Source organism: Microtus pennsylvanicus, chromosome 15 (genome assembly GCF_037038515.1).
Source record: "Microtus pennsylvanicus isolate mMicPen1 chromosome 15, mMicPen1.hap1, whole genome shotgun sequence".
Taxonomy (NCBI): Eukaryota; Metazoa; Chordata; class Mammalia; order Rodentia; family Cricetidae; genus Microtus; species Microtus pennsylvanicus.
The window spans coordinates 16,213,016-16,229,925 of record NC_134593.1 but is presented as its reverse complement, the minus strand read 5'-3'; the positions used below and the strand labels follow the sequence as shown (position 1 = coordinate 16,229,925).

Sequence of the window (16,910 nt, the reverse complement as noted above, 5' to 3'; positions counted from 1 at the left end):
GTTGTTGCTGTCCGGTCTCTAAGGATTAGCTTCGGTGGGTGAACTAGGCACCTCATCATGAGATCCAGGACTCTCAGGATCTGGTCACAGAGTCAACAGTGGCAGAGAGCAGAGTCATGAGAACTTCTGATTAGGAAGATAAAGCTTGGCCAGGGCAGCTTGGTGGTTTCCAGCCCCCTCTTTCTGCTACTTTGGAAGTATAAAAGCAGAGGCCAGGCAGAAACATACCAGAGCCTGAGCATAGACTGCACCAGTGGGAAATGCAGGCCCTACTCTTCCTGTTGGCCCTTCTCTTGCCTCCTGGAGCTGGAGCTGGTGAGTTTGGTCTCTCTCTCCCTACCCTTGATTTTTTCAGCAACTGACCCAAATCTGTTAACTTGGGAATAGAGACCTTAAAATGAGGCAGGGCTCTTTGCATGTAGTCCAGGAGAAATGTCTCAGGAAAAGTAAGAATGAAAAATTAATTACCCTTTATATAGTTTATCAAAATATTCTGTTTTGGCAATTCTCCCATGGCCTTTCATTACCAATGAGGAAGGCAGGATAAAGGAGTAAAGAACTGTCTAAATGAACTGGCATCAGCAACATGGATGTGCATTGTGTACTGAAATGTAGGATGATGGTGGAAAGGGAGGGCTGGAGAGGAAGATCAACAGGGAGGAAAGATCAAAATCAAAGGGTGTTCGGAGTGACATGAGCCCCTTGAGAGTTGGGATGGGATGGGGACCAGCCACTCAGCTTTAGCCCCATTTCCTCTGCCAGTCCTATTAGGGTATCCTGTAAGATTGTGACTAGGAACTCAGGGTTCTTTGTTCCAGAGGAGATTATTGGTGGTGTGGAGTCAAAACCACACTCCCGCCCTTACATGGCCCATCTGGAGGTCCTCACTGATGGAGGTTTCACTGCCAGCTGTGGAGGGTTTCTCATAAGTGAAGAATTTGTGATGACGGCTGCACACTGTAAAGGAAGGTGGGTGACTCCTCTTTGTATGGAGAAATGCATGAACCAGAGTCACAGAGGGGCAGAGCCTGAGGAAAGTTCCCAGTCCTGTTCATCTCCAGATGGGCTCCTACTTATAATGGGAAGACAAAGGGAACACAAAGGCACTAATTTTTCTGTCATCTCCATTTTCAGAGGACAGAGCTTTAAGGAGGGCAGTGGTAGGGACAAACTGCTGCTTTCCTCTTGTCCTGGTGTCACCAGAGATCTCAGTCGTGTGCTGGGGTGTAACTCAGTGGTAGATCCTTTGTACCACATGCAAAACCATGTGTTCAGTCCAAATACTGGAAGGGAGCACAGCTCTCAGTGCTGTGTTTCCCTGAGCTCATTGCTTCTGGTGGTGTGTTCCTGGGAGCTTCATCTCCATTCTAATCGGGGTCTTCCAAGTGGCTCTTCTCTGGGACAGAGAAGGCCTGGTGTCCCTCTGTTTGAAATGAGTCCTCATGAGAACAACACTTTTTACTGCCTCTTTTTCTCTTTCAACAGAGAAATTGCTGTCACTCTTGGGGCTCATGATGTGAGCAAGACAGAATCCACACAGCAGAAGATAAAAGTAAAAAAACAAATTGTTCACCCACAGTACAGCTTATACTCCAATCTGCACGACATCATGTTGCTGAAGGTTCCATTATCTTTCTTGCCCTTTTTAGCTCTCCCATCCTTTACTCTCATTATCCGACCCACTTCTTCAGAACCAACCCCTAAAATCCATGTCCTTATCACCCCAGTGGGAAAGAACCCATGTCCAGGACAGCATGTTTCTCTGGGTTACCATGTCTTCTCTCCTTCCCCCTACAGCTTCAAAGAAAAGCTAAGCTCACTCCGGCTGTGGATACAATTGCCCTGCCTAGCCCATCTGACTTCATTATACCTGGAAAAATGTGCCGTGCAGCTGGCTGGGGACGAACTGGAGTGACAAAGCCGACATCAGAAAGACTGATGGAGGTGAAACTGAGAATCATGGCAAAAGAGGCCTGTAAATCCTACAAGAAATTCAACTCTGACCTCCAAGTCTGTGTGGGCAGTCCCAGAAAGACAAGATCTGCATACAGGGTGAGAACCCACCTGCTTTTCCTCCTCACATCAAGAGCCGGTGTCAGAGGAGGAGTAGGAAAACAGCTCTCCACTGTCCTGACTGACGCCCATGTTCTTAGGATCCTAGCACTCTTGGAATTGAAATTCTCCCTCTAGCTTTCATTTCCATGCACAAACCCTTGCTGAAACTTTCCCAGGGGTTTCCAGATGAGAATAGATGGGGGTGAAGGAAAACAACCTAAGCATTGTGACAAGACAGAAGAAAAATTCAATCCCTAACTCATGACTTACAGGGAGCCAGAAGTGCTCACCTCACTCTGGGATTAGCTATGACAAGGAATCTGTAGTTGGGGGAAGGTGATCTCTGTTCACCCTCTGCTTTTTCTACCCTACAGGGAGACTCTGGAGGACCTCTACTGTGTGCTGGGGTGGCCCATGGTATTGTATCATATGGACGTCTAGACGCAAAACCCCCTGCAGTCTTCACCCGGATCTCCGCTTATGTGCCCTGGATTAATGCAGTCATAAGAGCTAGTAGCTAAAAAGCCTTGTGAGCCTGAGTCAGGATCTCCAAGTCAGAGGTCTTCTGGTACCCCTTGGGTGACTGCTCCTAGCCTAAACCGATCTACCCCCATGCTATCTCCAGACTGTTCCCAGTCTCTTTGAGTCTGGCCCCAGCCTGTTCCCCAGGCTGTCCCATCCTTCCCCTTTGTGTGAGTGGATCACAAAGAGACACATGGTTCTGGTGATTGATTGTTCCTTGTAATGCACCTCAATAAAGATGAGAACTCCAGCAACTGTGAGCCTCTACTCTGTGCTCTAAACTGACTTGGTTCCACACCTAGAACCTCTCTAGGTTGAGTGAAGAGATGTTTGGCGATACTCTCTGGCCAGTTAGCAAACTTGAGTACTGATTTCCTGGCACAGGGTGTGCCACTGTGGATTATTGAATATGATCTCACATACATGTGTGTGTACTGCAAGGTTCCACATCCAGAGAAATTTGCACTGCTCTGCTGTTTCCTCCACTGTCTGCCCTTCTCTTCTTCTCTCTCCTTGTCCTCATCTCGTCTTTCCACAAATATCAATGCTTTGGTCACTGCATCTCTTCCACACATCATAGCCAATCCCCATGTCTTGCTCAGAGATGGCTATTGGTAGCTTGTGTCCCCAACACCTGACTCACCATCACCGTCCTCCCAGTATTGCACTGCAGCTAGAGGACAGGCTACCCTCCGAAGTCCCTAGAATGTGTATGAGGCTGCAGCAGTCACAGCAGGGGAGCAGCAGCCATTTCTCAGCCAATTAGCCATCAGTGGGAAGAGGTCCTCAGGACCTTAAGTGTGGAACTGGCTCTAGTCCTACTTCTGAGCCACCCAAATTCAACTGTCATCTTCCTCAAAGATGGCATAGTGACTTCTAGCCTTTCACAAGTAGAATGCCTGCCTTAGGTCAACTTCTAAGTGCCCTGGCCTCCTCATAGAAGTCAAAGTCTCATTCTTCTTAGTCAAGGAAAATAGTGCATTAGCTGCAGGGAGCTGTGGAGGTCTACTATGCCTCAAGGGTACCTTATATAAATTGGCATAATATGATATAATAAATTGTAATATGATAAGTTATAGTATAATACATAAGAAATCATAATATAATGTAATATAACAATAATAAAGGGTTTGACAGTGACTATCAATACCATGAGAAATTGCTAACACTACCAGTCCCGACCAGGAACTGAGCACCTCCACCTTCTTCCCTGCCTGCCAGTCCACACATCTGGGTTTCTGGCTTCACCACTGATCAGTATCAGTATAGATTTCAAAGTACCAGGCTTACTTTAAATTTTATTTTATGGGAAAAGAAACCTGTGTGGATTAAACAAACTGGATGAGTCTTTAAAAAGTTGAAGAATCTATGTTGAATTATAGTTACATGGGTGACTTTTGATTTTTTTTGCTTTGTTTTTTCTAACTCTTATTTATAGTTGTGAAATTAAATGGTAGGGTTTTTTTTCATTTTAATTTCAATTGGTTTTGTTTGGGCACAGTCTCGTTACATAGCTCTGACTGGTCTCCAACTCATCATCCTTCTGAATCAGTCTTCCTAGTATTGGGACTACAAGCAAGGTCTACCATCCTTGACTTACACAAAAGTCTCAAGGTGAAATAGAGAGCAGAAACAATAGCTGTGTGTATTTTAGGAGATGTAAATTCTTGGTAACCTGTAGCTAAGACCACATCTTGTCTTTATCTCCATAGTCAAATAACAACTCAGATTTGGAATAACTCTTCTTTCCTGGAGCTAGGCAACTGGATGTGGGAGAAAGTGATTGTCTCACCCTGCAGCTTGGCTCACAGTAATGGTGTGGCAGATGGAAACTCCTGACATCTAGGCTGAGGTCACATTTGAGAACCTGAATTGCTTCCAGAAAGAACACCACCACAGAACAAATCACATTACATGGACCCCTGGTGTCAAAGGAGTAGTTGGTGGCTGAGCAGCTCAAAAATCAAGAACCTGACCACAACCACATTCATATTTATGGTGGATGAGGACAATAGTGGCCTGTCTGATGACCCTTGGGAACAAGAGAACCACAATGGTCTCATGAGGTCAGCAAGGGAATAATACAGATAAGAAGGTTTTGCCTGTGGTGGCTGTTGTAGGAGAGATGTGCAGGCCAGTTTAATGAATCCTCTCTGTGTACCCTTAGCAGCAGACACCCACTGAGGAGGTCAAAGCAAGCTCAGCCAACAGAATCTGAAGGATTCATTCAATTAGATATCAGCAGCTTCTCACACATGCCTTGCAAAAATATAAACAAAAACCCTAGAGTGAGCTAAAATGGTGAATTTTCTGATCAAAGTAAATGCAGGTGAGAAGCATTTTTAGGTGACAAAAGAAGATTTATCTTCAGAGGAAAAAGAAGTTAGCAATGAGAGAATCCAGTCTTTGGTGACATGTGACAAGAAGAAAGATGCCAGGGTTGATTAATGACCCTCAGCTGGTGTCACCACTTGCCCCTATCTGTTCTCGTATTATCCAAAGGCATGATTTATCAAATATTTTGTCATTAAAAGTCTTAGTAGTTTTGGAAACATTTTAAAGAACCAAGGATGCTGCAACATATTTGTTTGCACTGTGAAGATATGTCTTTGCAAAGGCATCTTCTGATTGGTCAAATAGCTAGACAAGAAGTGTTTATATGGTATTTCTGATGCAAAGCAGATTGTGGGACGAAGAAAAGTGTTCTCACCAAACAGACATAGAGAGGAAAGAGGATGTGAAACATTAAAGAAAGATAGTGGCATGTGGCAGAACATATATTAATATAAGATGTTTAATTTCAGTTATAAGAGCTACTGAGACAATCCTAACCTAAGCCTGAGCTTTCATACCTAATAAGAAGTCTCTTTTGATGGATTTTAGTTTGAAGTCTATTTTCTTAGATATTAGGATATCCACACCAGCTATCCTAATTTCATAGGTTTCATAGGTCCATTTGATTGGAAATTTTTTTCCCAACACTTTACTCTGAGGAGATGTCTCTCTTTGAAGTTGAGGTGTACTTTTTGTATGCAGCAGAAGGATGGATTCTGTTTTCATATATAATCACCTCTAAGAATGGCCAAGATCACAAACACTGATGACAACTTATACTGGAGATGTGGTGAGGTAAAGGGAACACTTCTTCATTGCTGGTGGGAGTGTAAGCTGGTACATCCCCTTTGAATATCAGTATGGTGATTTCTCAGTAAATTAGGAAAAGACTTTCCTCAAGACCCATCAACACCACTTTTGGGTATATACTCAAAGGATGCTCAATCGTACCACAAGGACATGTGCTCAACTATGTTCATAGCAGTACTGTTTGTCATAGCCAGAACCTGGAAACAACCTAAATGCCCATCAATCAAAGAATGGATAAGGAAAATATGGTACATTTACACAATGGTGAACTACACAGCAGAAAAAATAATGACATCTTGAAATTTGCAGGCCCATGGATGGATCTAGAAAACATCATATTGAGTGAGGTAACCCAGACCCAGAAAGACAAATATCATATTACTCATAAGTGGTTTTAAAACATAAAGCAAAGAAAACCCATCTACAAATTACAACCTATGAGAACCCAGAAAACAATGAGGACCCTAAGAAGACATATGTGGATCTAATCTACCAGGGAAGTATAAAATGACAAGATTTCCTGAGTCAATTGGTAGCATTGGACCATGGGAGAAGGTTGAAGAGGAGGGGAGTTGAAAGGAGGGGAGCAAAGAAAAATGTATAGCTCAATAAAATCAATAAAAATATTAAAGCTGTCTTTGGAATTGAAAAAAAGAAGCGTATGTCATTATTTGGTAACTAGCTAGAGGGACAGAGAAAGACTTGTTACAGATGCAATATGACTTTGTGTCATTTTTAGGCATAAACAATTTTTCAGTTCTATTTTATATAAGGTCTTGCTACTAAGCCCAGGCTAGCCAGGGACACATGCTGTAATCTTGCCTCAACCTTCCAAGTACTGTAGATTGAGGTGTTTACCAATATGCCCAAGTTCTTACCCTATAATTCAAAGACACTAAATGTTATATTGGAGTCACTTATGTGCACTGAATATATCTTGAACATCTACATTACATCTTGTGTCTCGTTACAAAATTATTTCCTAACAAAAAATGTTCTAAACTGGGCATAGAAGTGCACACAAATTACCTTAGCACTTGAGAGGTAGTGTGGGACAATTCTGTATTCTGTCAATTATGTTTTAAATAAATGTTGATTGGCCAGTAGGCAGGCAGGAAGTATAGGTGGGACAACCAGACAGAAAGTAGAGGTGGGGCAAGGAGAACAGGAGTATCCTGGGAAGAAGGAAACTCTCTCTGCAGTCCTGTCCAGACACCGAAGAATGAAGATGTCACCTGCTCCATTGAAAAAGATACTGAGCCATCTGGCTAACACAGATAAGAATAATGGGCAAATATAAGTTATAAGAGTTAATAAGAAGCCTGAGCTAATGGGCCAATCAGTTTTATAACTTATGGAGACCTTATGTGATTTTCTTTGGGATTTATGGGCTGTGGGAACTGGGCAGGACAGAAACCCCAACAAGCAGGCTCTCATGTTACAGAGAGGCAGAAACAGGAGGATCAGGATTCAAGGCCATGGTCTTAGCTACATGTAGAGCTTAAGTTCAACCTGGACTACATGAAAATCTATCTGAAAAATGAAACATGAGAGAAGAGGGGATAGAGGAGAAGTGAAAGAATGTGGGACAAAAAAGAGGGAGGGAGAGAGGAGGAAAGAAGAAAGGAAAAATTAAATAAAAAAGAAATGGAAGGAGGGAAGAAGAAGATAAGGAAGTCAGGAAGAAAGGAAATTAGCTACCCCTGTAGTGGTGGTGGCTGTCCTGCTAGAGATTGGTGCACTCTGTAACATATATTGTTATAATAGTTCAGTTTTCCGAACATCTTTATAATACTATAGATGATTCACATATGAATAAATATTGTTTACAATATTATATTGTGATATGATCATACATACCTCTTGAACAGTTTATTGTGGCCCATGTCTGTGAACACTGGCTCCCCATCTAATTATAGCTTTTATAATGTTTTTTTTTTCTGAAGAAAAGGAGGAAAAAGAGGTACAAATGAAGGAAGGAAGGAAGAAAGAAAGAAAGAAGGAAGGAAGGGAGGGAGGGAGGGAGGGAGGGAGGGAGGAAGGAAGGAAGGAAGGAAGGAAGAAAAGTCCTTGCTGTGTTCCATCCTTTTCCTTCTCATGTTAAGGCAAGAACATGGTCTGGCACCTTATGTAAAAAAGGTAAAGTGAATGCTGTACTATGATTGCTGCTGCAGAAAGCTGAGGGGAGAGCTTAGGTGAGCAGGGAAACCACAACATGAGACACAGAGCCAAACCATAACTGGAGATCTCCCAAGCCATGAACCAGAACAAGTATTAACTCCATACCAGAAAAGGTTAGCCTGTAGTTTTCTTCTTTAAAAAATATGTTTCCACTGCACCTGGAGCTTTAAGTGAGTAGGTGAATTCCCTACAGAGAGCTTTGCTCTCTAGGCCCTATCCTCTGTCCCTCTCCCACCCACAGTTCCCCTAGTGACCAGGAAGCAACACCTTTTCCAAATAACCATACCCCACCTCCACACCAGCAACAACAGGCCCCACAGCCCCCAAATACACCTGTACTGACAGTGACCACCAGTCCCAACAGCCCGAGCTTCACCTGGAACAGTAGTGACCACCAGAACCACTGACCCCAACTACACCTGGAAGGACAACACCAATGACCACCGGAGCAATAGGCACCACTGCACCTAGACGGAGAATGATCACCTGATCTAGAGGCCCCACATGTACTAATTGGAGGAAAAGGGATCCCCAGAGGCTCAGACTCCACATGCAGCCCTTAGAGGAAGAGATGGGTAGAAGAAGTATAAGAACACATCCAACAACACAAAGAGCAATGGCACCATCAGAAAATAGTGGTCTAACATCAATCAGCAAGACATGACTAGGCCATCACAGATGAAGCAGAAGGAAACAACCTTATAAATAACTTTATGAAGATGACAGATGTCATTTAAGAATAAATGAAGTTTTCTCTTGAAGATATGGAGGAAAAGAAAAAGAAAAAAAAACTAGAAGAAATCAAGAACTCCCTAAAAGAAAGTCAAGAAAAGCAAGGAAAAAAAACCAATCAAACAGGTGAAGAAAACAGTTCAACAGTTAAAGACTTGAAAATTAAAATAAATGCAATAAAGAAACACAATCCAGGGGAATTATGGAAATGGAAAATCTGGGTAAATAAGCAGGAACTATGGATACAAGCATAACCAACAGAATATGAGAGAAGAAGACAGAATCTCAGGAGTTGAAGATATTATAGAGGAAATGGATTCATTGGTCAAAGAAAATATTAAATCTAACAAAATTTTAAAAACATCCAGAAAATCTGGGACACCATGAAAAGACCAAACCTAAGAATAATAGGGATAAAAGAAAGAGAAGAACTCCAGCTCAAAGGCATAAAAAAATATATTCAACAAAATCATAGAAGAAAACTTTCCCAAGCTAAAGTAGTACATGCCTATGAAGGTACAAGAAGTTTACAGAACACCAAATAGTCTGGGCCAAGAAAAAGTCCCCTCACTATATAATAATCAAAACACCAAACATACAAAATAAAGAAAGAATATTAGGATATGCAAAGGAAAAAGGACAAATAACACATAAAGTCATACATTTCAGGATTACAACTGACTTCTCAATGGAAACCCTGAAAGTCAGAAGGAGGTCCTAGACAGATGCACTGCAGACAGTAAATGTCCATGGATGACGGTCCAGACTACTACACTCAACAAAGCTTTTAATCATCATAGATGGAGAAAACAAGATATTTCAAGATAAAAACAGATTTGAACAATAACTGTCCACAAATCCAGCACTAGAAGGAAACTTCCAGACCAAGAAAGTTAGCTGCCCTCACAAAAATACAGGCAACAGCAAACCCAAAAGAAGGTAGGCACGCAAACATTACCACTGAAAAATAACAGGAATTATCAACTACTGGTCATTAATATCTCTTAATATCAATGGATACAATTCACCTATAAAAATACACAGGCTAACAGAATGACTACAAAAAAAGATCCATCAGTCTGCTAGATACCGGGTACACACTTCAACCTCAAAGACAGACATTACCCCAGAGTAAAGGGTTGGAAAAAGATTTTCCAAAGAAATGGACCTAAGAAACAAGTGGGTATAACTATTCTAATATCTAGCAAAATAGATTTAAAACTAAAATTAACCAAAAGAGATGGAGAAGTATACTACATACCCATCAGAATAAAAATCTATAAAGATGAAATTTTAACTCTGAATATATATGCCTCAAATACAAGAGTACCACATTTGTAAAAGAAGCATCACTAAACCTTAATTCACACACCAAAACCCACACACTAATAGTATGATACTTCATCACCCCTCTCTCACAAATGGACAGGTCTGCCAGACAGAGTTAGCAGAAAAATAAGAGAAATAACAGATGTCATGACTCAAATGGACTTAATAGACATCTACAGAACATTTCACCAAAACACAAAAGAATATATCTTTTTCCCCAACACTTTATGGAACTTTCTTTAAAATCAACTACATACTTGGTCACAAAGCAAGATATAAACACAACAGATATAAAATAATTAATATAATTAACCTCCTCTATCTTATGAGATCACCATGGCTTAAAGTTAGAATTCAGCAACAACACAAATTGCAGAAAGCCTATAAACTCCTGAAAATTGAACAATGCTCAGCTGAATCACCTGTCAAAGAAGAAATAAAGAAATTAAAATTTTCCTAGAATTCAATGAAAATGAATGCACAGTATACCCAAATCAATGGAACACTATAAAAGCACTGCTAGAGGAAACTTCATAGCACTAAGTGTCAATACAAAGAAAGTGGATAAATCTCACACTAGTGATTTAACAGAATACCTGAAAGCTCTAGAACAAAAAGAAGAAGACTAACTCAGGAGAAGTAGACAACAGGAAGCAATCAAACTGATGACTGAAATGAATAAAATAAAAACAAAGAATCAATGAAACAAAGAGCTGGTTCTTTGAGAAAATCAGCAAAATAGACAAACCTTTTTCCAAAATAACCAAAGGACAGAAAGAGAATATCCAAATTAAGAAAATCAGAAATGAAAATGGGAATTTAATGGCAGACAATCCAGAGAATCATTAGGTCATACTTCAAATACCTGTTCTCCACAAAATTTGGAAATCTAAAATAAATGGATAACTTTCTGGAGAGATACCACTTACCAAAGTTAAATCAATGCCAGATAAACAATTTCAATAGACCTATAATGTTTAGGAAAAAGAAGCAGTAATCAAAAGTCTCTTAATCAACAAAAGCCCAAGGACTGACAGTTTCAGTGTAGACTTCTACCAGAACTCCAAAGAAGAGCTAATACCAAGACTCCTCAAATTGTTCCACATAATAGAAACAGAGAGAAATTAAAAGCAAATCCACTAAAATCGGGTACAATACAAGGCTATCCTTTCTTTCCATATATATGAAGTATAGTACATGAAATTATAGCTAGAGCACTAAGACAGCAAAAGAAGAGCAAGGGATACAAATCAGAAAGGGAGAGCTCAAACTTTCACTATTTGCAGAGTGAGGAGAGCCTGCCCTCAGAAGTCCCTGGAAGGTGTGTGAGGTTACAGAAGACACAACAGGTGAGCACCAGCCTTTTCTGAACCAAATGCTGGGAAGAACTAGCAACAGGTGGGAAAAGTCCTCAGGAACCTAAGTATGGAGCTGGCTCCATATTTGCTTTGAGCTACCCATATTCAACTGTCATCTTCTTCAAAGATGGCATAGTGACTTCTAGCCTTCCAGAAGAATCTCTGCATTAGGTCAACTTCTAAGTGGTCTGCCTTCCTCTTAGAAGTAAACCCCCATTGTTCTTAGCAAATGGAAACATTGCACTAGCTGCAGGATGCTGTAGAGTCTGAAACTGAGGAGACCTCACATGAGGGCTACTATTCCCCAAGGGGACCAAATATGTTGGGCTTAACCCTTGACTGATGTTCAATGAGAAATTTTTGCCATTAACAACTGCGGTCAGGAAGTCAACATCAACATCTCCACCTTTCTCACTGCCTACCAGCCTACACATCTGGGTTTCCAGCATCACCACTGATTTGTATAAATGTAAAGATAGCTATCAGTGTGTGATGGAGGAGGGTCATTGGTTAAATAAAGAAACTGCCTTGGCCCTGATAGGTTAAAATTTAGATAGGCGGAGTAAACAGAACAGAATGCTGGGAGGAAGAAGAAGTGAGCTCAGAGGCCATGCTCCCCTCTCCAGGGCAGACGTGATGAACCTCTGACCCAGGATGGATGTAGGCTAGAATCTTCCCGGTAAGCACACCTTGGGGTGCTACACACCATTTATTAGAAATGGGATAGTCCAGGTGCGAGAGTTAGCAGAGAAGAGGCTAGATATAATGGGCCAAGCAGTGTTTAAAAGAATACGGTTTGTGTGTTGTTATTTCTGGTGTAAAGCTAGCCGTGTGGGAGCCAGGCAGGATGAAAAGCAGGCCCGCAGCTCCTTCAACAGAATGGCGCCCAGATGTGTGGATAACTGAATCCACTGAAAGCCTGAGAAAGCTTGGAAAAGAGTAAAGCATGTTTCTTGGTAGCAACAATTTCTCAGGTCTACTCTGTTTGCTAGAGGCAAGCAAGTGCTCTCATCTAAGAGAGGCTTCCTGACTCAGCTTTAGCTGCAAAACCCAGCAGCTCATTAAGAGGTCCTGCCACAAAACACTTAAACGGTGTTGACGAAAAGCTGAACGCATGCTTTTCGGTTTTCAGCCGTAGCAGGAAAAATGCTGCGCCATTTAAAAATGCTGGCTTTCTGGGCCGTCCTGCCAGGGCAAACTCTGAGTGTTTGAGGCAGGAGGGCCGACTACAGAGAGAGGACTTGAGTGTTGTCTGCGGACATAATGCTGCAACTTACTTGCTGGCAGGGACCTTGAAATGCCATAGAGTTGTGGTAGTAAACATGGCTACAGCCAGTACCTCAGCCATGAGGCTGGAAAGCTAAGCAACGGGCTGGATCTAGCCAGAAAAGCCATGGCTTTAGTCCTACTGAGATTTCTTGGTAAATTAAAGACTCATGTGGTCAGAAAAACAGAGAGAGAGATACAGTAAAGAGAGCATCAAAAACAAAGAAAACTAAATGATTTACAGTGTGTTAAAAATATGTGCAGGCTAAAAGTTGAAGTTCTTAAAGTAAAAAACAAAAAAAGAAAGAGAGTTGTTGGGTGTGGTAGTACACACCTTTAATCCCAACACTTGGGAGGCAGAGGGAGATTGACCCCTGTGACTTCAAGGTGTGGTAGCAGACACCTTTAACCCCAATGCCTGGGAGGCAGAGACAGGCGGATCTCTTGAGAGTTCAAGGACAGCCTGGTCTACAGAGTTATTCCGGGTCAAAGATATACAGAGAACCTGTCTCAAACAGCAAAAAGTTAAAAGTAAAAATAAACGAAATAAAGGTTAAAATAAAGCTGCACAAAGATGGAAAATACACAGAGAATATTGATACTGTATGCTATTATGCTCTCTTTGAATTGTTTGAATACTGAGAAAAGAGCAACAGCTGCTAAAAGATATTTGTTTATAAATGCTGCTGAACTAATCCAACACAGATATTTTGAAAATGGCTTGACTTTGAAATTTGGATCTAAGGACATGATGCTTTGGAAAGGAGTTTCTTATTTTGTTTTCACAGAGGGTGAGAGTCTGTAGATTGCTTCTATCCCAATATGGTATGATGGACCATGCCCTCCTGAAGGGTTGCTGTGAACACCTTCAGAAAATTGCTTCACTCAACTGCCAACTGAGATGAAACTAGCACACAGGTTATACCATGAAAGACCTAATTAACGACGCCCCCATTCAGCAGGAAGCAGTTTGGAGAGAAATAACTGCGCCCATGTTCCCATATATTGTTTATAAATGTTCTTTTACATTTAAAGGGGAATATGATATAGGTATGAATAATTTGCATTGATATGGATTTTGCTTTAGTGATTTAAATTTAAGGTCAATTTTGTTATATGTATATGTGTTTCTGATCTTGATTAAGGTATTGTGATTGTGTAGTTCATTTAAAAATGTAATGTATATAGGTTGTTAATAGATAATCATCTATAATAGTCAAATTTGTAGTTATGTTAGTTAGATTTCCTATATGTGCATGGATATATTTCAGATAGGCATTCTTCATATCTTTCAAACGCTAGAGAATATGGCATTTTAAATGTTTTAATAACTTAGGGCTTTTCATGACAATGATACACGTCTGCTCCTGGCAACACCAATCTACTTCAAGAAGAAGATGGGAATCGAAGAGGCACCTTATGGAGTTTGATAGCCATTTGGGCAAGAAACGGCTCTAGTCTGGACTATTGCATAAACTGGACACTGAGAATCAGCAGAGAGAGGACTACTGAACTTGCCTAAAGGTGAGATGATCTTTCGGGGTTCCTGATTCATGAAGGAGTCTGCAAGACATTCAGCAGGACACAACAGATAGTGACTGAACTTACTTTGAAATTTCCTGCTTCATGGAAATGTCTCTGAATACTATGGGCCTGTAGGCCAAAGATGGATGCCCCAACGGCACAGAAAAACTTTGGGTGACTGTCCAGGCAGCGAGATGTCTCTGTCATTTCTTGAGTTTGGAAGTTGCTTATTTCTTGTTTGCTTAGGTAATATTGTATCTTTCTGGAGTCTTTGATGGAGTTGAAAAATGGTTAGTTATAGTTATAGTTTTCCGTAGTTATGATAAAAGATAAAGTAGATATAAATATTGTAACTGTAATTCTTGCTTGACAACTGTTTTGTTATATGTAATTTTGCTATGTTAAAGTTAAAGCCTTCTTTCCTTTTTGTTTAAACAGAAAAAGGGGAAATGATGGAGGAAGGTCATTGGTTAAATAAAGAAACTGCCTTGGCCCTGATAGGTTAAAATTTAGATAGGCGGAGTAAACACAACAGAATGCTGGGAGGAAGAGGAAGTGAGCTCAGAGGCCATGCTCCCCTCTCCAGGGCAGACGTGATAAACCTCCGACCCAGGATGGATGTAGGCTAGAATCTTCCCGGTAAGCACACCTTGGGGTGCTACACACCATTTATTAGAAATGGGATAGTCTAGGTGCGAGAGTTAGCCGAGAAGAGGCTAGATATAATGGGCCAAGTAGTGTTTAAAAGAATACAGTTTGTGTGTTGTTATTTCAGGTAAAGCTAGCCAGTGGCGGGAGCTGGGTGGCAGAATGCAACCCGCAGCTCCGTACAACAACTGTGGCTCTGCCACAAACAGGATCTGCGCTGATTTCCTGGGCTCCTGTTACCATGGAAGGCAGTGTGAATGCTTGGGATCTGGACCCACAACCAGAGTCATGTGTAGGTTCAAGAACCAAGCTGCTGTTGGGTCCTTGCCTATCTGAGTAACTTGCAGTGCCATCCAAGGCAATGGTGTCATCCAGGCCCTGAATGCTGGCAGGGGCCATGCCTGAGTCCATGGCCCTGCCACACCCATGATCTCCTTGATACAATGAAGCACAGGCAATATCTCCTAGTGACCCCCATTCATTTCTAACTAATCACACTCCAATTCCATGAACTTCAAGTCATAATTAAACTATTAAGTAAAGCAACACGTAACGCAGACAAGGGAGGCAAAACAGAATTCTGATAAACTATATTAATATACTTCATTTGCACAAAGATTTTAGGGAAGTGTGTGTAAACGTTTTATTTTTCAGAGGGTGAGAGATGTGGACTGGCTCAGAAAGTTCACAAGAGAGTAATACAGCTGGTAGATACTAAGAAATGGATCCCTGTGCTCATGTGCCCAGCGTGAAACAAGGGGATGGTGGAATGATGTGCAGGAAGCATTTACCCTCTTATAGGCTCCCACCTATGAGCTAAATCTCTTGTTGGTCTCCAAGAGAAATAACACTCCACTGTGTTTCCTGCTCTTTCCTGGACTGTTCTTCCATGTCCAGGGGAGCACCAACCAGGTACTTGGTGTGTTTTAACAGTTAGAGGTCCATCTGGTCATAGTAGCCCAAGCCTGTAATCCTAGCACTTGGGGTCAGAGGTAAGTGGACCTCTGTGAGTTTGAGGTAAACCTGGTCTATGAGAATGAGTTCCAAGACAGCTAGGACTGTAACACAGAAAAATCCTGTCTCAAAAAAATCAAAAAAGTTAGAGGTAGTGTGGTCTTCATCTCCATTTCAATTCTTCATTTGTAAACAGACAGTAATGGTATTTTCCAAGGTAGTTATAGCAAAAAAGATAAAGTGTTACCTCTCTGACACTGACATTGTAGTCTTCAGTTTAGACCTACCTCAGTCCTCCAGAGAAAATTACGTACTTCATACCCTGTTGCTCCCCTCACACTTAGCAAGATTCTTTCTTTTCTGTGGTGAGGAGAAGGGACCCTTAATTTGAAATCAGAAAGATCTAGTTCTAAACCATAAACCCTAAAGGTCAAGCCAACAAACTGTAAGAATAATAACCGATAGGGTTGCTATGAAAGTACCAAGATATCAATCAGAGGGACAGATTGGGGAAATGGTCATCCTATCTCTTCAGTCTCGTGTTGAGGCATGTGGAGTCCCACCCTAGAGTCTGCTTCCTCCTCTAGCTCTCTTTTTTATTTCTCTCTGTCTCTTCCTCAGATAAAAACACTGATTCATGGGCTGGAGAGATGGCTCAGAGGTTAAGAGCATTGCCTGCTCTTCCAGAGGTCCTGAGTTCAATTCCCAGCAATCACATGATGGCTCACAACCATCTGTAATGAGGTCTGTTGCCCTCTTCTGGCCTGCAGGCATATACACAGACAGAATATTGTATACATAATAAATAAATAAATAAATAAATAAATAAATAAATAAATATTTAAAAAAACACTGATTCAGAGGAAGAAATGCAGGTTATTTTTTTTTCAAATTTCAGGTAACCATTATTAAAGAGGGATGCTGCTCAAATTTTAATATATGGTGTTATGGACTGGAATAGGATAAAAACTAACAGAATATTATATTTTTAATTTACTTTGTCTGAATCGCATATTGCATATGTTTATTTGCTCATGTACATGTCTATACATGTATATGTCCACTGAGTCTTTCTACAAAACACATCGCCTACTGTGGACTACAGTCATCACTGCCTGTGTGCTCCTGGAAGCTCAGTACCAAGATTACCTTCAACTCAAGTTTCTAGGGACCTTTAACAAGTTGTCCCTAGCTAGA

The 16,910-nt window shown here is 41.2% G+C and overlaps 1 protein-coding gene across 2 annotated transcripts; it reads left to right on the top strand.

The window, feature by feature from the left end:
• The first annotated feature begins 246 nt into the window (after positions 1-246).
• LOC142835559 (mast cell protease 4-like) lies at positions 247-2,822 on the top strand. 2 transcript variants are annotated; one of them, XM_075949110.1, is made up of 5 exons: positions 247-315; positions 819-969; positions 1,486-1,552; positions 1,798-2,052; positions 2,430-2,822. In XM_075949110.1, the coding sequence occupies exons 1-5, from the start codon at positions 261-263 to the stop codon at positions 2,574-2,576; spliced, it is 675 nt and encodes a 224-aa protein (XP_075805225.1). In that variant the 5' UTR covers positions 247-260; the 3' UTR covers positions 2,577-2,822. The 2 variants fall into 2 exon arrangements, with proteins under 2 accessions (XP_075805225.1, XP_075805224.1); XM_075949109.1 differs by having other exon boundaries at positions 1,486-1,621.
• Positions 2,823-16,910: the final 14,088 nt, after the last annotated feature.

Coding starts and splice junctions, on each gene's coding strand:
- LOC142835559 (XM_075949109.1), top strand. CDS start 261: ATGCAGGCCCTACTCTTCCTGTTGGCCCTTCTCTTGCCTCCTGGAGCT. Junction 970..1,485: donor GCTGCACACTGTAAAGGAAG/GTGGGTGACTCC, acceptor CTCTTTCAACAG/AGAAATTGCTGTCACTCTTG. Junction 1,622..1,797: donor ACGACATCATGTTGCTGAAG/GTTCCATTATCT, acceptor TTCCCCCTACAG/CTTCAAAGAAAAGCTAAGCT.